The sequence below is a fragment of the Nannobrachium achirus genome, assembly GCF_963921795.1.
Source record: "Nannobrachium achirus genome assembly, chromosome: 6".
NCBI lineage: Eukaryota > Metazoa > Chordata > Actinopteri > Myctophiformes > Myctophidae > Nannobrachium > Nannobrachium achirus.
This window is the reverse complement of record NC_137815.1, coordinates 12553450-12576231: the sequence shown is the minus strand read 5'-3', so window position 1 is coordinate 12576231 and position 22782 is coordinate 12553450. Positions and strand designations below refer to the sequence as shown.

The following is a 22782-nucleotide window of genomic DNA, read 5'->3' as shown; positions in this document are numbered from 1 at the left end:
CAACAATGAAGATAGATGTCCCTACTGTGGTGTCAAATTTCAACATCTCAAAAGTGCATTCTGCTGTAATTATATTAGAAATGGGCAAATAAATAAGAATACAAATAAGCAAATAAAGAAACATTGCACTGCCCTAAACTATTTTTAAACAGTAACAGAGCACACATGACACACATTAACCACTGTGTGCTGGATTCCAGGTAGTGAAGACTGTACGAGGGAGAAGGACACTTTGAGCAGAACACTTGTCGACATAACACCTGTCCAGGCAGGGAGGAACATGAACCCAGTGGGAATTAGGAACTTTGGTAACGATGCCACCCCAGAGCAAGAATATCATACAAGGTTTCATAATTTTAGATTGTAATTAGGGAAAAGCAAAGATGGGAGAGTTAAATGTTTTCATTTAGTTCTATTGTTTTAGCGATTTTAAATACTTTATTTCAGTGCATGTGTGCAAGTGCCTAAATGTGTCCTTTTAGACACAATAAGCTGGCAATTTATTTTATTACAATTTACAGTGACACTACTAGCCCCCATAAGTAACATCTGCCCATGAAAGATTGTGGTGCCTCTTTTTGAATGGACTTATTGTATCTAAAAATACATATTTAGCCATTGTACACATGTCCCCAAGCACTGAAAGCAATGTAATCAAAATCGCTAAAATTATAGAAGAAAATTAACACATTTTAACACTCATCTTGTCTTTTCTCTAATTACAATCTAAATATGAAATCTTGTAAAGGTGTCCATTCAGTCAAGTTTGCGATTCTATGTGGTGATGTCAGACGGAGAGAGAGAAAAACAGAGAAACCATCACTCCTCGTGCTCATGGCGGAGGGCGTTGTAGAAGCCATGGAAATCACTGGGCAACACCTGCTTCATTTCTTGCAGATGTTTGAAGTTCATCGCTTTAATGGTGCGGCGGCAGGTGTAGAGTGGGGACACTGTGGTGATGTTGCTCTTCTTCCTCAGTGATGGGGACTCGTAGGGCTTCCAGGCGTCTGAGTGGTCGATCTTGTACTCCATACTGCCATCAACGTTGTACCTAGGATTAGAGGTCTTCGGACCTGCCCGAGATCCGAAATTACCCGCGATCCGAACCGCCCCGAGCCGGGTAACGGGGCCGTTTTCGAGCTTTTACCGCGGGGCGGGCCGGGGCCGGGGCCGTCTGCCCCGGTTCCCCGGGTATCTCCTGTTACCCGAGTGGAGCCGAGACAGGCCGAGATTGAAGTGAAAGCGAACGCAACAACTGCACCAAATAGATAACGCCACACGATGGCACTAAAGATGCAGCATGTAATCTGTTGCATTGGTTGTGAGAACTGAGAAGTATAACTCACTCAGTCACAACAACACTGACTGTATCAGTTGGATTGTTATTATTATATTATATTATATTAACGTAACGTTTTGGTTAACGGTTTACAATGGAGTTGTCATTGCGTGTTGTCATGCTCTGCAGAGCAAAATGGACACTCAAAGCAGAAAGATATAATGAACAACACATGCGACAGAAAACGATAGCATTAGCATTGGCTAGGCAAAGAAGAAGGAATAAAAACATGGATTTATTTGTATTTACAAACTGTCCGCATTGACTTACTGGTCTGGGAAAAGATCATCTTTTGGCGAGAGGCACAGCGCCGCTGACAGCAACAGCAGCACCGTGGCGACGTTAGGTAAGAAATATGTCTGATACAACTCTTAATATAATAACGTTGGCATTCTTTCATTTCGGGGCGACAGGTTCGGGTCTCGGATCTCCCGTTCTGCTCGGGTTTCGGATCCAATTTTTCTAATAACAGGCGGGGCCGTTCGGATCGGATCCATCACGTCTCGGGGCTGATCGGGTAACGGTTCTCAAATTCCAAATGATAGACGGGGCCATATGGGTCCGGGTCCATTTCCCCCGGGTCCTTTTGGGTTCGGGTAGTTCAAATTGGACCCGTGAAGACCTCTACCTAGGATGAATACAAGGACAGTGACAGGGGAGAAAAGTCAGGTTTTAATACTCATTAAATAATGTTTGTTTTGGTTTCCGCAGCCATGTCATTATTATGTATTCAAATACCTGATTGCTCGGAGGTCATGCACGGTGGGATCCCCAGTGACCTTTCCCGGGCGGATGGCTTTGCAGAGGTTCACCTGGCTGAAGTTTTTGAAGAAAGTGTGGTCTACATACTTCACTTGGTATGGCCTGGGATTGGTACGGGCTTCCCGGATGGCAACGACATACTCAGCTGGAACGCAGATGTCTCTGTTCCTCAGTCTTCTCTCAATCACACTGTGCACAGGATGTACTCATCATAAGAGGGATGTTCTTCGAGGAAGTGCACGATGCACGAAGCAAACTCGTTGGCAGAGAGACCAGCTTCACCCTCATGCCATAAGTAATTTGATGCATCATGTGAAGTCATGTCATACATGGTAAAGTTATGGACACAGAGCTTGGTCTTGAAATAGAGGGATGAGGCCTGTAGCTTGGAGCAGAGCAGGAGCCCCTGAAGATCCATGCATGTCACCAAGGTCTTCTCACCTGCCTCGTCTTTGTCCTTCTGCTTCATGGCTTGTGCAGTGTCCTTTTTGTTGCAGTGCTCCTTCCATGTGGCAGCCTCAATGTTCCCAGCCTTGAACGCACAGCAGGTATCACACTGGTCTTTCTTCGGGTGAAAAAGAGAGTAATTCAAACATTAAACATTCTGGTGAACACTTGCCTTGACAGCGCCTGGATGCCATGGTCTGCACTGGAACGGATATACTCTGCATGGAGGTGATTGATGGACTTGAACACAGGCTCCAGGTACATCTTAGTAGCCTGATCTCAGACTCAGCTCACGCTTTAGTCTGAAACTGTGCTCTATTCTAAGCGATTTACAGGGAGGGACTTTTTTGCGAGCGCGCGCGAGTGATCGACACGCACGGTGGACGCGACGCACGGTCGCGGACTGTGTGTGTGTGATTGTGTGTGTGTCTCTGTCTGTGCCAGTGACAGAACTGCGACCAGAAACATGTAATCAACATAAACAGCTTGGTGAACTCAGCGTGTGCGTGTGTGTGTGTGTGCCTTCCTCAGCCTGCCTGTGTGTGAACTTCGTTTGAATCGTTTCAACTGCTGCGCGGATTGGATATTCGTTAGACCCACCCCCCACCCCCCGCGCTCATTGGAGCAGCCGAAAATAAAAAGTGATTCCTGTACTCAGCTCCAGACCAGAGAAAGAGTCCACTCTGAGAGTGGGCGGGGTCTCTGGTCTGGAAGCAGGCTAACATCTTAGAGGACGAGGACCGGCAGTAGTGCGAGGGAACTTTTGGAAGGTCCAGAAGGAAGGTCTTCAAGAAGTCAGACTCCTCTTTCCTTACCCTCACCCGCTTCTGCTTATCTTCCTCAGTAGGGCTTTTCCCTCTTCTTCCTACCCACTTCAAAAAAGACCACTGCTTCAAGCCTAGGGTTGACAGGAACATGCGTTGGCACACTCCGAGTCTCCTGCCATCTACGACAAGGTGACAGAAAATGGATGCCGACCTCCTGGATTTCTCTGCTCCTGTCCTCCGTCGCTTTACACTGCTCACCTCTACCAATGATGCAACATAAATCTTCCTCTCCTCTCTCAGTCTAATTTCTCCCAGAAGTACTTGAAGATCTCTTCTCGCTTCGACTCTTCCACTTCTCTGCAGTGCAGTTTACTGGACCTGTGGCCGGCTGCAGACTGACATGACACACCCATTTTTCTTCCCTCCTTTAACACTGACTCTCTATTCTTCCTAGGCCAGATATGACTGGCCTATCATTCTACGCCTCTTCTGGATGTTGTTCTTCCAGCCCTCTGGATTTCTCCTCTTCCTACAGAGACCAGCATCAACACCTGAGGAGTCTTCTTCCACCTCAAGTCCTATATTGTGTCACAAAAAGAGAGAAAATTTGTCATTCAGACCATTAGTGTGCGAGTCTCTCTGTGTGTATCTGTGCAGCCCCTTGCGTGCACATCTGTGTGGGTATGTACATGTGTACTGTATGGATGTGTAGTTGAAAGAAAAGAGTTAAATAGCAAACATGCACCATGCAAGATACTACATTACACACATGTGTCCATATTAATAATGACAACAACACCTTCATTTCCAGATTCCGATTCACCAGGAGAATCACCATGTTGGTCACGTTCAGGTGTCCAGTTTCGATCAAGCGGATCTGGGAAAGAAAGAGGAACAAACAGAATGCACACGTTGACATAATTCAGTGTTGCTAGGACTTTGCATTCTTTGCTCTGGCTGACTTAAGCCTGGTTGTACACAAACCTTCTTCGTCCCCACTTGTGTCGTCATCCTCAACTCCTTCAGAATCTTCATCCTCCACATTTGAGTCCGGCTCAACTCTGTCTGCACCTAAAGAACAGAAAAGAAATATGAGATGTTCTCACATTAAGTGTGAGGCGCTTTCTGGTCATGTACAGTATGATTCTGAAGGAAAAAAATGAAAATGCAACATTCAGCAGTCACTATTTGTGTTTATTACAGTGATTATTAATAATAATACCTTCATATCCAGATTCAGCAGCACCAGAAGAATCACCATGTTGGTCACGTTTAGATGTTAGGGTTAGTGGTCGAGTGGATCTGGGAAAGAAAGAAACAAAATGAATGCAATGTTAACACACCTGCAATTCAGTGTCAGGCTTTGCTCTGGCCAATAGCCTCGGTTCCCTGGCACTTGTTAGTTTTACACCAACCTTCTTCTTCCCCACTTAAGTAGTCATCCTCAATTCCTTCTTCGCCTCCCTCATTTGAGTGAGGCGCAACAACTTCTGCTGCAGAAAAAGAGAAGAGACTGAATGTCAAATAGAAAACATGCAGCATTGACAATAATGCAAAGTGTCACATGTGTGCGTCATGTTTTTGTATGAAAGACTCTATACAGCTATTAATATTACCTTCATATCCAGATTCAGCAGCACCAGGATTATCCAACTCTAATTTAAGGTTCCATGATGAATCAAACCCTCTGGTAAAAACATAAGAGGAACACAATGTACAGTGAATGCAAAGTAGAAATTACATTGCCAAGATGTTGCATCCTTTGCCCTTAATCTGTTTTACCACAAACCTTACTTCTCTCTCAGTGGGTGTGTGTGTGCGTGCGACAAAGACAAACCTTCAATCTCCTCAATTGATGAGTCCTCCACAACTGCTTCTCCTGCTGAAAGGGGAAAAAGGTCACACAAATTAATGAAATGGCTACTTTTTAAGATTGTGATACTACAGCAGATACTGATTAACAATTTGTGTTAAGGTAATAATACTATGTTTGAAACTAGTACAGCAACAATTCAAAATGGGTACTTAGTGCATGTTTAGGGATTTGTAACTAGGACAGCAGGTACAATACAAAACCACACATATGTGTTTCTATGCACTATAATTCATAACACACCACACCACATACCTTCACTCCCAGATTGAATCAAAACAGCTGACCCAGCACTGGCAGCATCAACTTGGTCACAATCAAGTGCATCTTGGAAAGATACAGATTATCATTAGAACACTGAATACAGCAGCTAATTATTGTAATTCATGATTAAAACACTTTGATTTCCAAATGAATCACACAAGTTGCACCACAGCCAGAATCACTACACACATCATTAAACTGAGCTGACTTATTCCTATTTTTCTTTCTATTTTTTTTTATCCCACAAACCTTCTTCGCTGCTTTCACTGCTCTCTAGTACAGTCTCTGCCTCGTCATGTCTGCCCCTGACATACTTGACGCTAACCAAAGCACACAGCTCCTCCATAGAATACATCATCCTGAAATGTTATACTGAAAATAAAAGGAGAATACAGGGTTAAAATCAAGGGTAACACAATGGTGTAAAGAAATTAAGTACATTTTCTTAAGTACTGTACTTGAGTACAATATTGAGGTATTTGTACTTGACTAGAGTATTATCAATTTCCAATACTTTTAATCCACTATATCTCAGATCCAAATATTTTACTTTTACTCCACTACAAGCTGAATTATTTCCAATTTCCAATACTTGTACTCCTCTATATCACAGATCAAAATTATTGTACTTTAATACACAACAAGCTGAGTGCCTTTGGAGTACTTTTACTCCAATGCAAGCTCACAGTGCGACTCATTGTGAGCATGTAGATCTGCCATTTTCAAAATATTTGAAATGGGACATTCTGCATAGAGTACTTTTACTTTTGGCACTTTAAGTACATTTTGATGCCAACACTTTAGCCATTTTATCAAGTACATTTTGAATTCCAGACTTTTACTTGTAAAAGAGTATTTCTACATTACATTATTGATATTTGTACTTAAAGTAAAAACATTTGAGTACTTTTACCACACGTAATGGTACGTTTTTGTCCAGATGGAACCAAATGGACCCTTTATGGACCCGTTAAGGGTCCATTTGGTTCCATTGACACTCTATAGAAGTTGTTGTGCTGGCAGCTTAATGTAATGGTACGTTTGTGTCCAGATGGAACCAAATGGACCCTTTATGGACCCGTAATGATGTAGTAGCCTATTATAGACGGAGCTAAGATGCTAATGAGGCTAGCGTTAATATTAAACTTTCTTTACATCAAATAAAGACCCCGGACTAAACCCTAAAAGACACTACTGCTAAGCACATTTAACAAACGTTTTAATAGATAGATTGCTGTATTTTATGATAATAATAGCGACGTTATCTTACCTTTCTCTGTCTGTCGGCTCTGCTGTGAAGACTGTAGCATAGTTACATACGTTTCCCTTTTATAAATAAAAACCGATGACAACACTAACAAAAAAAATGAACGGTAAAAAGATGAAGCATCCAAATAAAACGTATTTTGACAAGTGATAAAAGTAGAAAAAAGTGAAAAGAAAGCATTTTTATCTAACGAAGACGACAACAACACAACACTGTCTGTGGACGAACCGGAAGTACACAAAACGCCTCTGCGCGCCCGCCCCTTCCCCCTTCCCCCCTTCTGCTTGAATACTATACTAAAAGTATTAAAAAGAAAAGTACAAGACAGCTACAGTTCAGTGATACAAGGTCAACTAAAAAGAGAAATAAAAAAGATGTTGGGGTGTTTTTTTACACTGGGGTAGCCTATCTATCAATTCCTACAACATTAAATGACAGAATAATAAAATATATTGTGCACATTGTATCATCAATCATAAGAAAAAAATAAGAAACAATAAATATTGTATTTACAGTAAAAAGGTCAGGGCCGGAGGTAAGGTTAATTGTCTAGTTTTGATTTGCAGCATCTGTAAGTGGCTTTTATCGTGTGTATTAATAATATATGCATTTCTATTTTATTTAATGTATAAAAATGATTGATTAGTCAATAGTTTAAAAACAAATATCGTGTGGATATAGGTTTTATATAGGGCATATTATGTGAGGAACAAACAACAGAAAGCAGAGATTACTCACTTTTACCAGACATGGCAACCGCTGCCAAGAATGGAGAATTATGATTGGCTAGTGGGAAAGGCCGCACTCCATTGGCTCTCTGCTGATCACGTGATTATTGGCCGTTTGATTCCAGGCATGCATTCGTGTGCGCGTGATACAGATTCGTGTGCGTGAGATGACGAAAGCATTCGTGATGAAGTAACCAACAAAACCACTCGTAAATCAGTAAGAAAATATTCGTATTTTGTCTTGTTTTTTTGTTTTGGCATTATAATCACTGTAGCTTCCCCAAAAACATTCATACTTTTTTTTTTTTTACGGATATTTTTTTCCAATTAATTTGTTTAGGTATAGTTTTTTTGGTAAAAATGTTTACGAGTAAAAAAAAGGCAAAGTACGAATACGAATTTGATTTGGCCTAATAATAACCCCATAGAAGCGCCACTAATCTTCCAAATTAGGCAGGCATTTCCTGTCCGTTGGGCTGTCAGAGAGACAGATGAAATGCTGCTGATAGTGAGAGACAGGGGTGTCACACCAAATCCTGGGCCCTGGGTACAAGGATTCACTGCGGGCCCCCCATGAATGTTATTACCTACAAGCTCTTGTAGATCTGCTATTTTTGAAAAGTCACTGTTTCTATGTCAGTGGTGCTCAAACTTTTTCATGTGAAGGACCCCCAAAAGGATATGTATTTGGCCACAGTCCCCCATCTCAAAATATTAATTTCCAGGGACCCCCCAGAAGCAAAATTTTAGTTACAAATTTTCGCTTAAAAAAATACATACTGTATATTCAAAGCTTTGCACACATTTTCATGACTTTTCAAAATAGCAGATCTACAAGCTCGCAGCGCGGCACTCGGTGCCGCGCTGTGAGCTTGTATAGCTGCTATTTTTCAAATAGCTAAAGCATAAAATAATTAAGGCCCCTCCATCTTGGGCCCTAGTAACTCAGTGCCACTTTTGTCCCCCTTGTGACGCCCCTGTATACGTGGCATTTCATCCCACACGTCCTGCAGGCACCGCCGCACATATTCACACCTGCATGGGGCTCTGCGGCGCTCATACCCGATGTGCACTCGCATGCCTGCATGCAACGCATGCAAACACGCTGACACACACGCACACACACACACACTTTCCCACTTGTGAGGACAGTAACCTTGGCTTTTAGGGCGGCATCGGTGATATACGGTAGCTGAAAAACGCAGATCTACAAGCTTGTAAACAGTGCATTTGTATAGTGCCTTTATCTAAGGCGCTTTACATAGATCGTGCATTACATTCACCCATTCACACACACATTCATACACCGATGGCGGAGGAAACCATGCAAGGCACCAACCTGCTCACTGGGAGCAACTAGGGCAGGGTTCCCCAATAGGTGGCCCGCGGGCCATTTGCGGTATAAGATAATGGTGGTATAAGAGCAGCAACAACACTAGTATATCGTCGTTGTCGGGTGGAAATCTTGTATCTCCAAATTTGTACGTTCTTTCGCAAATCATACAAGGCCGTCGCACAAAAGTAGTGAAAACAGCAGATCTACAAGCACACAACGCCTCGCACTTAAATCATTTTTAAAATGATAAATTCAAAACGAACGGTTTTGGACATTTTCACCCGACAATGACGAAAACTGTCGCTGGAGGGAGTAGTGGGAACGCCACCGTCGCACCCTGCAATGTTGTGGCCATCGGCTTGGTACCCTAGACATAATTCGGCCCTTGGGGAAAACTAATTGGGGAACCCTGAACTAGGGGTTCAGTGTCTTGCTCAAGGACTCTTTGGCATGCGGAAAGGAGGAGCCGGGATTTAAACCGCCGACCGAGGAGTCATTGGCCAACCCGCACTACCTCCTGAGCCACAGCCGCCCCTTGTAGATCTGCTTTTGTCCGGCATGCCACTATGCTCAAATCAGACATCAAACCTAAAACTAACCTATAAATGTCTAACCCTAATCCCCACCCGCAACTGGAGGATTTTCCTAATCATAAACCGAACTCTAAAAATGTGTTTTTACCATAATAATAACAACTATAACAACTATTTCTCTTGAGGAAATTGTCCTCACGTCTATTTCTCAAATTCTGCTATACTGGGGGGGACGCTTGACCCCTCAAGTACATAATACAAGTACACACACACACACACACACACACACACACGCACGCACGCACGCACGCACACACACACACACACACACACACACACACACACACACACACACACAGGGGGAAAGAAACACTATATGCTAAACATGCATATCCATAGAAACATGATAAACATCCCTCTGTATACATACTGTATATAAATCTGCTGCCCCCATGGAACCAAATACGATACTATAACAGGACAAACACGGACGTGTGCGCACATGTATTATGCTGTACAAACAATCAATGAAGAAATCATCTGAGGAACAATAAATAAAAGCGAAAAAGAATCCAATCGGAGGGGTTGGCCCTTCATCAAACTCGACAGATTAAAAAAACGAGATGGCGTTTCGCTGTTTGGCACGTCTGGCGTTCCAGAGCGATCAATCTTAGCTCCCTCCTCTCCTCGGTGACTGCCAGACTTCAACGCACCTCTCTCCCTCGGACCCTCTGAGGTTGATTTCCAAAACTGCACATTTCCTGTTATGGTCATGTTTTAATCAGCCTCCCCTCCGCGTGTTTGCCTTGGAGATCATCTCGCAGGTGTCAAGAAGCAGATTGTCCGTCGGCCCACCCACCACCCTCCCTCACCCCCAACAGTGGTGGAAAAAGTCTTCACGTGTTTTACTAGAGCTGGGGGCTTCAACAGGTGGTCCGGGACCCCTAGGGGGTCCCCAGAGTTACTACAGGGGGTCCTCCAAATCTTTGTGTGATTTCTTCCTGCCTTTTTTTATATGCATGAACCATATTCTGAGAACTTTAGACACAAATAGCAGATCTACTGAGCTTGTATAGATCGGCTATTTTCGGCAAAGAGGGAACGAGAGCAGTACAGAGTACAAAGTGAAAGGTATTGACGGTTCAAGATGGTTAAATATCTGAAAACACAAATTGACATGAATCCAAAATACACTGGTGATCGTGCTGTCAAACAATGAAACTATATGGAATCTATGAACAGGTTGTGGGGGGTCCCTGCTTCATCACTCTCTCAACTATAAGGGGTCCTTGGCCTGAAAACGTTGAAGACCCCTGTACTATAGAGTAAGAGTATAAATGCAGAAGAAAGTAGAAAATATGGTAGAAATACTCTGTTACAAGTAAAAGCCCGGAATTCAAAATGTACCAAGTACAAAGGTATTGGTAAATATACCAGAAGTAGAAATTACTCATTAAGCAGAAGGTTTTCAAATGTATGAAGATCTTTTGTTTGCGACACATTGTGAACGTGTATATTTGCCTCTTTCTTCTATTATTTGACAATTTCACCCAATATTTGACCAGTTTTTGTAGTAGGCCTATAGTTTGTTGATTTTGAAGCAGTTTTGACGCAGTTTGATCCCGGACCACAGGTTGAGAACCCTCAAATGTGCAACCAGTGGCAAGGAACTGCAGCATATCTGATTGACCTGTAGGCGCAGTTTGGGGATAACGTTGTGAGTGGTTGCATGTTGCAACTAGTTGATGTGGACCAGTGTTCATTTTGACAGCCAATTTTGATTCAGTTTTAGTCATAAAGGCTAGGCCTAAAGGTTTTAGTTAGTCTAGTTGGCAGGCCTTGATGACGTCATAACGGCTGGTTTTACACTTGGTTGCTTGCTGCACCTGAGTGCAACCAAAACATGAAATTAATTGTCTTTTAGTTCTACTGTCTGGATCTCTTCTCCACTAGTCCATGCCTAACATTTTAGTCTTATTTTAGAGAAGAGAAGAGAAGAGAAGAGAAGAGAAGAGAAGAGAAGAGAAGAGAAGAGAAGAGAAGAGAAGAGAAGAGAAGGTTATTGTCTGTCCATAACATTTAGCATAAAATGGAAATGTGTCTTTGGCACACAGGCAGTTAGTCAGTCAGTATATACAACAATTAAACATAGGCCTACATAAAATACACAATGCATTAAAGCAATATAAAATGCATCTCATGACATAGCAACAGTGCAACAGTGATCAAGGGCTGTGGGGGTTGGAACTATTCAAACATTTTCTTATTTGAAATCTCCACTGCAGTTACTTGGCACAAATGATGTCTTGTAACCCTTCTTCTTTGCTAGAGGTACTCTAAGCCTCGTGCCCGATGGTAACAGCTCACACAGAGAGAGAGAGAGAGAGAGAGAGAGAGAGAGAGAGAGAGAGAGAGAGAGAGAGAGAGAGAGAGCTTGACAAATGAAGGGAGAGAGAGAGGAGTGAGGGTATCTGGTTGGGGTTAGACATGCAGAGCTGCTGCATCTGCTCTGATGTCACGCTGTTGGACTCAAAGCTCCTGAGGAGACCACGCCGTGTGTGTGTGTGTGTGTGTGTGTGTGTGTGTGTGTGTGTGTGTGTGTGTGTGTGTGTGTGTGTGTGTGTGTGTGTGTGTGTGTGTGTGTGTGTGCTTGTGAGGGCCAAGTGTCCCCACAAGTATAGTGCATTTTGGTCCTCACAGGAGAAATTGGTTGTTTTTTTGGGGTAAATCAAATTTGTGTAGTTGTGGCGTACAATCTTACAATTAGTATGCAATTCAGCTTGGGGGTCAGGGTTAGGGATAGACATTCAGAGCTTAGGTTTTAGGGCAGGGGTCTTCAACATTTTCAGGCCAAGGACCCCTTAGTTGAGAGAGAGATGAAGAAGGGACCTCCACAATCTGTTCATAGATTCCACATACCGGTAGTTTCATTGTTTGACAGCACAATCATCAGTGTATTTTGGATTCATGTCAATTTGTGTTTTCAGTTATTTAACCACTTGAACCGTTTCTACCAGACAAAGATTTGGAGGACCCCCTATAGTAACTCCGAGGACCCCCTAGGGGTCCCAGACCCCCTGTTGAAGACCCTTCTTTTAGGGGTTGGGGAACTTGGGGTTGTGGTTATGCCTCATTTATATTTGAAAAATAGCTGTCAGCTTTTGTATCAGACTTTTATCTCCTTCTGGGTTATAGGGCTGAAAATGGCAAAAACAACAAAAAAAAGATGCCATTGGTATTCACAAAGTAGAATGTTTGATCTGAAGATAGGAGCAGCTTGGTAAGCAGTGAGGCGGTGGTTTATGACAGCAGTCCAGGCAAGATCACATGTCAGTTCCCTTCTTTAAATACACCGGGGTATACATACATGGGTGGGTCCTATGGCACACACACACACACACGCACGCACGCACGCACGCACGCACGCACGCACGCACGCACGCACGCCGCGCACACACACACACACACACACACACACACACACACACACACACACACACACACACACACACACACACACACACACACACACACACACACAGGTTACAGGTCCATTTGGTTCCGTTTGTAACACTCCCCGAGTTACAGACCTGTAAGGATCCATTTGGTTCTCATAACTAACACTCAGGGACCCCCAGGAGTCTTGAGTGGGGGGTCCCGGACCCCACTTTTGAGAAGCACTGTCGCAAAGGTCCATTATTTATTCGGCATTTGAGCCACAGACCCAAAACCTAGAATATTTTGTTATCGTTGGATAGGATTTTAACATCAAAATAACAATTCTTCTACATTCTCTAACTGTGTAGACTTCTATATAATGCAGCCGTTTACTTGACTCTTGAGAGCGTAATATTAAACCAAATGGACCCATGAAGGGGCCATTAGGTTTCATTTTACTCATTTTTTAGAGTTAAAGATCTGCCATTTGGTTACTAACTCTCCATCATTTAGCTGGGGACCACCTGGAAACCCTTCAAGGACCAACACTGGCGGTCCCCGGACCACTGGTTGAAAACCACTGAGATACCTCTTTTCACTTAGTATGCTGCACATCCAAATTCACAGCAACAAAAGGAGTGTGGACTACATTATTTTGTATTACAGTCCTCAAAAGTATCTAATACAAACACGTGTGTGCACAGTGTGTGTGTGTGTGTGTGTGTGTGTGTGTGTGTGTGTGTGTGTGCGTGCGTGCGTGCGTGCGTGCGTGCGTGCGTGCGTGCGTGCGTGCGTGTGTGCGTGTGCGTGTGCGTGTGTGTGCGTGTGCGTGTGTGTGCGTGTGTGTGCGTGTGTGTGTGTGAGTGTGTGTGAGTGTGCACATGCAGGAATGGAGAGCATCAGGCAGGAGGTTTGACACATAGCGGCACCTAAAGTGCAAAACTAATCAGCTCATGGTGTCTGGGGTCGCAGAGGTCAAACTGATCCGCAGAGGTTAAGTCAAGAGCGGTTACGCTCAACATCGCTCTGCAGTCACTATCCAGCTATTCCCCCGGTCCGTCGGTCGGTGTTTATCGTACGACGAGAGAGAAACGATGAGCGGAAGTCGTTGGATTATACGCTAAGAACTGGAACGCCTCGGTGTCTCCACAACATTGTTCTCAGATGTGCCTGTTATACAGCTGCGGTCCGGAACTCATTTTAATGAATAAAAGGTTATTTTAAACCAATCAGTATGGTAGAACAGATGTCCTTAAACTTTTTTTTTTTTTTTCTATTTTTTTATCCCACAATTTTGTAACCCATTTTTTTACCCAGTGCCAATTGTCTATGTAATCCTGGGCTCTGCTCTCCCTCTGCCGCTCCTGGGGAGACAACAGACTGACCTCATGCTTCCTTCTATGCATGAGGAGTCCAAGTTGCTTCTTTTCACCTGACAGTGGAGATTCCCCTGGTTTGGACGTAGCGCGTGGAAGGAACACGCTATTCCAACCAGTTCCTTTCCCCTCCATCAGGCGCCCCGGCTGGCCAGGGGGAGGCATTATTGAGACCAGGATTACGTTCATGTTTTTGTGAGGGTATCAACCCTAGGAGACACGGGGAGAACATGCAAAGTCCACACAGAAAGGCCCTATCGCCAACCCCACCTAGGGTGTGGGCACTGATGATGCGGAGGGAGGAACACGCCACCAGTGCCCACAGCGTCCCCCGGCGGGAATCGAACCCAGGACCTTCTAGCTGTGAGGCGAAATGCTAACCACTGCGCCACTGTGCCCCCAGATGGCCTTAAACTTAAGACCATCAAATAGGCTCTATGCATATACGCCATTTTGTTCTACTTCCGGGTGTCTTTCGATCAGGTGTTACTGATGATACTAATGAAGGGTCTGTTTGATTTATTGTACAGTGGTTCTTTAATTTCAAGGACCCCCATAACTCTGTACAAATGGAATCAACAAATGGAATCAAATGGACCCTTGCAGGTCCATTTGCCTCCATTTGTACTGTCAGAGTTACACACCTGTATGGGGACATTTGGAACCCACTCAATGACACTTTGAGACCCACTGGTGTAGCAGAGTGTTTCCATAGTGAGCCAACATGCCCAATATCAGCACCCTGACTCTGTTTGACCAGAATTGAACAGACCCTTCATTAGTATCATTGGTAACACCTGTGAAGGAAGTCGAAAGACACCCGGAAGTAGAACAAAATGGCGTATATGCATATAGCCTATTGATCTGTATTTGGCTGCGGAACCCCTTTATCAAAAGAGTTTGTGCCAGCTGGGATCCCCTGACAATATTTTGTGTTGTTAATATGTTTCAGAAATAAAACAAATCTCTCAGATTCTTTCAAGACAGCATAAAACAATACATGCATTGTTGACATGTTTTTGAGCTCGTAGATCGGCTGATAATATCGCTATAGGGTTAAAGTGGTGAAAAATATTGTCATGCTGGGGACCCGCTTACATATTGTATTAGCCCTTACATATTGCGCTACACGGTCGCCTTGGAAAACAAGGAAGTGTTGGTCAAATAGAATCCATTTTCTGTTACTGCATCGTCTATTTCTCGCTTCATAGCTGTCATGTTGCATACGGCTTAAAATGTACGCAGTGCAGCAGGTGCGGTCATTATACAGAAATGACACACCGCTGATTTCAGCGATTGACCCATCAGAATCAAGCATTCAACCAAGCCGTGTAATAATACAATATAACACATCTGCAGTGGTTGGAGAAATGGAGGTGGTTTCCCTATTCTTCCACTGAGACATTTAGATCCCGCCAGGATCTAAATGACAACCGGGATCATCCCGTTGTCAGGACCCCTACTAAGTAGTGCTGTCTGAAGCTGATAAGCACAGTGCCTCTGCTGGGCAGAACATTTACAATCCCTTGTCCGGGCGACCCTGGTTCAGTGTTGCCAGATGGGAAATGTTGAATTATCGTACCGGAGGCTCAAAATTATCGTATTTGACATGAAACTATCGTACACAGCCAAAAAAGAGAAATCACTCGCGTAAAAACGTAATTTCACCAGAAAATGCGTCTTTAGTGTAAGAAACAACCTTGTTTGAGACTCCTGCGTGACAAAAACGCATCAGATATGCTGCGTGCATGGAGGCAGGCAACTTCCTGGAGCTTACACAAATAAAAGCCTGAAACTGGTCTGGAAAGATGCAACCGGTGTTTTTAATGCCTCCAAGTACAGATCTCTATATAAGGTATCTATCTAGATATTTTTATTTATTTTGAGAAGCCAAACCAGATCCCAGATCAGCAGCCAGGGAAAATAGTGAATTCACGCTCTTTTTGGTGATATGCCGAAATTATCGTACATTTGGGCATTTTTGGAATTATTGATCGTACATCGTACAGAGGGTCAAATTATCGTACAAATACGATAATTATCGTACATCTGGCAACACTGCCCTGGTTCCACTCCCATGCTGAGACGTGAGCGTAATACGGATTACAGCTTTAACTTCAGTTTAAAGCGGCTCTCTGCTCAACAAGCCCACACATCTGCTGTGACTTTGCCCTTACAAATTATGGCGTAACTGTTTGAACAAAACCATGTACGAATCTCTAACTCTTGAAGATCTGGAGAGTGCTGGCGGCCCACCCAACACGGCAGCCTTTTTAAGTGGTCAGATGGGTGGGCCTTTTTATATGAATGATCAATCAATCCATTGTGTTCTGTCTTGAATCAGGGGAACTAATGATATCTGAAGATATCTGTTCTATCTGTTGAGGATACTGTTACATGAGTCATGACATTTGATCGTCAATCTTATCACATCACATCTCTATGCATATTAACTAAACTGTTACATGACATTTGATCGTAACAGGAAAACTATACTTAACTTTACTGTAAAAAATAAGTTGGGCCTTTGCCTCTGAACTGAGTTTTATACTTTTATTTAACAAAGGTTGACATTTTCTTTTGTAAACATCTGTGTTCCTAAAATAAAATTCCACAACAAAAGAGGATCTGTTGAGGATACTGTACATTAGTCATGACATTTGATCGTCAATTTTATCACATCTCAATTGTAAAACTGTAACTTAACTTAAAGGAATAAAACTTAAAAGACTGGTGCCTTGTAGTGATTGCTACACCTTTGCTATACATATTAATTAAATTTACATGACATTTGATCGTCAATCTTAACAAAACTTAAATGTAAGACTATAACTTTGCTTGTATCTTGTAACTTGAGCCAAGAATTACGCAAGTATCTCAGTTACTCGTCTGAGTTATTTCTGTAACTCAGACGAGTTACAGAAATATGAATGTAACTCAGTTACCAGCAAGTTACAGCAAAATGTAACTTAGTTAATTAACTTTATAACAACATCTAGCCAACTAGAAATACCGTTCCTACGAAACAGTGTGGGCTCGCTCGTGAAGAAATCATTTAAAAAATGACTAAAATAAAAACTCTTAATCAAATAAATTGTTGTTTTTCCTTCATTTCTTATGTTGGCCAACGTGGACTATATTCTGCAGCGTGCTAACTGTCATGTGAAGCTCAACCAATACTCCAGCTAACACCACTCCCAGATTTTCCGCACCTCAATTGCACCTCATTGGCTAAGGGCCCTGCCTTTGTACTGTCGTGGCGGACCTTGATAAATAAATAAGGTCCGCCACGATGTACGATGTGTTTAATGTAAGTATATATGGGTGGGTGACGTGACGTAACGTTTTCGCTGTCCTCGGTGTCAAACATGTATAAATAAAAAATATATTTGTCAAAAACCTTCTGAATATTGTGCAGGACATTAAGCTTTATGTGAACTTACTCAAGATTAAAACATTTCATTCCTCATTTCTTCAGAATCTTCAACCAAACATGGCAAAACTCATATGGTGTGACTGTCCTGACCTTGTTTCTCAAAGTGGGAACTTGAATAAAACTAAGAAAAAGAATTGCTAAAAATCATTTGAAAATGAATTTAGGCTAAAAAAATGTCTATTTTGAGCCTATATCTTTTCAAAGTCAAAGCATAATGTTTTCAGTCATTTCTGATCAAAAACATTTTGTCCCCCAACCCAAAATCATTTGGTGTGACACTAGTTTGGAAAAATTAAACAGGCAATTATTTGGACACCTATTGGCTAGAGAGGTCCTTCTTCTGTAAGGCTATTCAGCACTCCCAGCACAACTGCAAGACAGGTGTCTGAGGTGAGTTATGATTTTAACATTTTCATGAAATGCCATCTTGTTGAAACGTTGACAAACTCACCATTCTGGATGTCTTTTGGTGTGACACCTTTTCTTTAAAAAAAGCTTAAGTTATTTGAAGTTTTGGTCATATTTCCATGTAGATCTAGGCTGCTTTGTTATAGCTAGCATGCTGTTAGCATGCTAATGTGTACATAGTAGCCTCAAGGTAAACCTAAATGGAGAAAACAGTAATATGGTGTGACACTTAATCATATGGTGTGACATGTCTGCTTGTCACACCATATGACTTGACTGTCACACCATATGATTTATACTGTATTTAACTACAGATATAACAACAAATAACAAAGTTCCATGTTTCTTTTGTACATTTAAACATTTGTTTTAAACATTTTTACATAAAATGTAATTTAGCTTCATTCAGTGATACTTCAAATTCATCAGACAGAGCAGAAACCCCTTCACAGAAACCTTAACATATTGTTTCAATCTAAACAATATTTTCTCTTTGTCTTAAACTATACATTCCATTTTCTTTTGTCAGCTGGAAAATGACAAGTGCTGAGAGAACGAGAAAGTACAGGGAGAAACTAAACAATGACCCAGCAAGGAGAGAGGAGCCAAAGGGGCGAGACTGCATTTTCTACGAAGAGCAGGAGGTTGTCTGTGGCATAGCAGAACCGCAACAAGGCAGCCGGTTTGCTACCCTCACCAAATACGACTGGCTGATGTACAATACAGTCTAAATGTATAATCTAATCTGATCTAATACTTTTGTACTTTGACTCACTGGACTGGACAGTGGACAGTGTTAAGGTAGGACCCGAGACAAAACTAGCGAAAATAGCTGATCTACAAGCTCTCAACACGTTGTGCTGCGAGAGCTTGTAGATCAGCTATTTTCAGAGTTGCGCAACCCAGCACTCTTTAGCTAGTGGAGATGTGGTGTAATGTCATGATTCCTAATTACATTTGTTCAACACAAAATGCTGTGTTCAAGTTCAGGAGACTTCGGAAAAAAGCAATTTACCTGAATGCTGAGTTCTGTTTCCACTAATTGGTGTTAATAAAATGTTGCCTTCAATGCCTTGGCTCCAAGTGTGGCTATGCGCCTTATTGTCCCTTTAGGATCCTTCTGCCGTGGGCCGGCAGAAGACTTAGGTGTGCGTAGCATTCCTGTGCACATCCTCATCATCCATCTACTACTACAATTCTTTCTTATCCCATGTTAAAGCCCTACAATAATATCCTGTTCAGAAATATTAAGGCCATGTTATCCTGGGTAATTGTTTAATCAATCAGTAAAGTTCAGTACTCACTAATAGGTAGGTTAAAACACAGTTTGCTTTGACACATGAAGATATGATCATACGGTGTGACACTAAATAATTTGGTGTGACATTCCAAATAGTGAGAAATCATACCTTTATTAATGATTAAACCAAAAAAATGTTTATGGATTACATAGAGAATATTATCAGGAAGAGTCACAAATATTTGTGTAATTTTAGAGAAAGTTTTGACAGAATACATTTAAAATATGTTGTAAGATCATGAACATGGGCCTCACACAGAGTGTCGATTATGAAAAAATATACAGATATAATTAATTTTCAAAAAACTATAGTGGATCACTGGTTAGTTATGATAAAGGACTTTGATAAAGTGAGTAACTTAAGAAAGATGTACTCCATTTTCATTTTATGAACAATTATTTTCATGTCACACCATATGACGATTTTAGGCACAAGTACAACAAACTGCTGAATAAAGTCTGATTCCAATAAAATATCTAAAAACAAAATGTATTTCCATAAGGTTGAGAGTGAGTAGAACAAAAGTAAATAACTTTTATGCCTGCAATTTAAAGTTTTTTAAAAAACACATTTTTTGGGGCGTCACGTCACTGACCCATATATAGTTATGGGCTCGCCTTTCAGGCGAGCCCACAACTAGAAAAGATGCAATCGGAAATTGCAAGTGTGGTTGCTAAGGTGACTATATTCTGCAGTAAGCTAACTGTCATGTGAAGCTCGACCAATTGATTCCCTAATGATTCCCACTCCCATTGATTCCGTATTGATTCCCACTCCCATTGATTCCCTATCCCATTGATTCCCTATTGATTCCCATTCCCATTGATTCCATCAATTTCCAATGGCAGCGGAAAAGTTACCCTAAAAGTAAATAAGGTTTCCCCAGGACTATAATGTGTTGCCCTGTTGGGCAACCACACTAATTAACTCATAAACAGCACCACTCACTTCACACTGGGTGTGATTTATTTTGCCCGTTATTATGGATATCCCTGATGTCATCGGTATATGCATACTGCCCATATATGGAGATCTCTGTATCCGTCAGTCCTTGTCCCTTTTATGCCCATGTATGGAGTGGAGATGTATGTATCTGTCAGTCCTTGTCCATCTTTGCCCATACAGGTACGTGGAGATCCCTGATGTCATTGTTATATGCCCATATATGGGCATACTGATATGCCCATATGTGAGTATTTGCATTTTCCCATTCAAGTCAACAGAGAAAGTTAATTCAATAACAAATAAATATAATACATTAAACTATATATATAATATATATGGTTTGATTTATATATATCATATGCATATCTTAGCAAAATGCAAGGACACAATTCCCGATGAATCCGATGGATTTGACATAAGGCCCAACTGCCTGCCACCAAACCTGTTGTAGGAGCAGCGCTGCAAAACTAAGTTTATCTGGAAAGATGGATGTTAGAATGAGGTCTATGCTATAGTACTATAGTCTGGTCACCCTGTTTATAAACCACCCTGTTTATTTATGAAAAAAAGAGAGGGCCAATCAGGTGGAGTTAGCTGGTTTGGCAGAAAGTGTGTTAGGAGGTTTTGTCCCAAGCACTTTTTACTACTTTCCATTGGTTTAATATTATTATATTAACCAGCACTCCGATGTAAAGGGTGTTCAATAGCCCTGATTTATGACAAAAAAAATCTAAAACCTCAAAAATTGAGAGGTTTTGGCCAGACAGTGACGATGAATGCAAGGACACAATTCCAGATGAATCCGATGGATTTGACATAAGGCCCAACTGCCTGCCACCAAACCTGTTGGAGGAGCAGCGCTGCAAAACTAAGTTAATCTGGAAAGATGGATGTTAGAATGATGTCTATACTAAAGTACTATTCTGGTCACCCTGTTTATAAACCACACCTAGTGTGAAGTGAGCGCTGCTATTTAGTGTGGCTGCCCCTGCAGGGAAACCACACTATAGTACTTGTTTGATTTTATTCCATCCATCCATCCATCCATTGTTCTTTCTTTCTTTCTTTCTTTCTTTCTTTCTTTCTTTCTTTCTTTCTTTCTTTCTTTCCCGTCCCAGATAGACTTCATTTTCCTCGCTACTACTCCCACAGTGTTTTGCTAAGAGATACATTATATCATAGATGTCTGACGTCATAGACCACATGAGACTGACGCAGTATGTCCATATATGGGCATTCCAAGATATGGGCTTAATATTGATGACATCAAGGATCTCCATATATGGACATAAAAGGGACGAGGACAGAATGGTTAGCACACACTCTATAGTAGGGACAAGGACTGACAGACAGATAGCGATATCTGGGTGGGTGACGTGACATAGCGTTTTCGCTGTCCTCAGTGTCAAACATGTATAAATAAAAAATATATTTGTCAAAAACCTTCTGAATATTGTGCAGGACATTAAGCTTTATGTGAACTTACTCAAGATTAAAACATTTCATTCCTCATTTCTTCAGAATTTTCAACCAAACATGGCAAAACTCATATGGTGTGACTGTCCCGACCTTGTTTCTCAAAGTGGGAACTTGAATAAAACTAAGAAAAATAATTGCTAAAATTCATTTAAAAATGAATTTAGGCTCAGAAAAATGTCTATTTGTGAGCCTATATCTTTTCAAAGTCAAAGCATAATGTTTTCAGTCATTTCTGATCAAAAAGATTTTGTCCCCCAAACCAAAATCATGATTTTAACATTTTCATGAAATGCCATCTTGTTGAAACTTTGACAAGTGTGGCACTTCTGGATGTCTGTTGGTGTGACACCTTTTCATTAAAAAAGCTTAAGATATTTGAAGTTTTGGTCATAATTCCATGTAGATCTAGGTTGCTTTGTTATAGCTAGCATGTTGTTAGCATGCTAATGTGTACCTAGTAGCCTCAAGGTAAGCCTAAATGCAGAAAACGTAATATGGTGTGACACTTAATCATAATGGTGTGACATGTCTGCTTGTCACGCCATATGACTTGATTGTCACACCATATGATATATACTGTATTTAACTACAGATATAACAATAAATAGTCCCATGTTTCTTTTGTACATTTAAACATTTGTTTTAAACATTTTTACATAAAATGTAATTTAGCTTCATTCAGTGATACTTCAAATTCATCAGACAGAGCAGAAACCCCTTCACAGAAACCTTAACATATTGTTTCAATCTAAACAATATTTTCTCTTTGTCTTAAACTATACATTCCATTTTCTTTTGTCAGCTGGAAAATGACAAGTGCTGAGAGAACGAGAAAGTACAGGGAGAAACTAAACAATGACCCAGCAAGGAGAGAGGAGCCAAAGGGGCGAGACTGCATTTTCTACGAAGAGCAGGAGGTTGCCTGTGGCATAGCAGAACCGCAACAAGGCAGCCGGTTTGCTACCCTCACCAAATACGACTGGCTGATGTACAATACAGTCTAAAATAAATGTATAATCTAATCTGATATAATACTTTTGTACTTTCACTCACTGGACTGGACAGTGTTAAGGTAGGACCCGA

At 41.7% G+C, this 22782-nt stretch overlaps 1 protein-coding gene across 3 annotated transcripts; it reads right to left on the bottom strand.

Annotated features, from left to right (window-relative positions):
* Positions 1-3167: 3167 nt before the first annotated feature.
* LOC308286708 (uncharacterized protein) lies at positions 3168-5182 on the bottom strand. 3 transcript variants are annotated; one of them, XM_080727806.1, is made up of 7 exons: positions 5153-5182; positions 4932-5002; positions 4731-4808; positions 4538-4617; positions 4300-4386; positions 4115-4192; positions 3168-3893 (listed from the first exon to the last, which is right to left on the bottom strand). In XM_080727806.1, exons 4-7 carry the CDS (start codon positions 4574-4576, stop codon positions 3789-3791), a joined length of 309 nt encoding a protein of 102 aa, XP_080583932.1. In that variant the 5' UTR covers positions 4577-4617; positions 4731-4808; positions 4932-5002; positions 5153-5182; the 3' UTR covers positions 3168-3788. The 3 variants fall into 3 exon arrangements, with proteins under 3 accessions (XP_080583932.1, XP_080583934.1, XP_080583933.1); XM_080727808.1 differs by lacking the exon at positions 5153-5182 and having other exon boundaries at positions 4731-4805; positions 4932-4999; XM_080727807.1 differs by lacking the exon at positions 5153-5182 and having other exon boundaries at positions 4731-4960.
* Positions 5183-22782: the final 17600 nt, after the last annotated feature.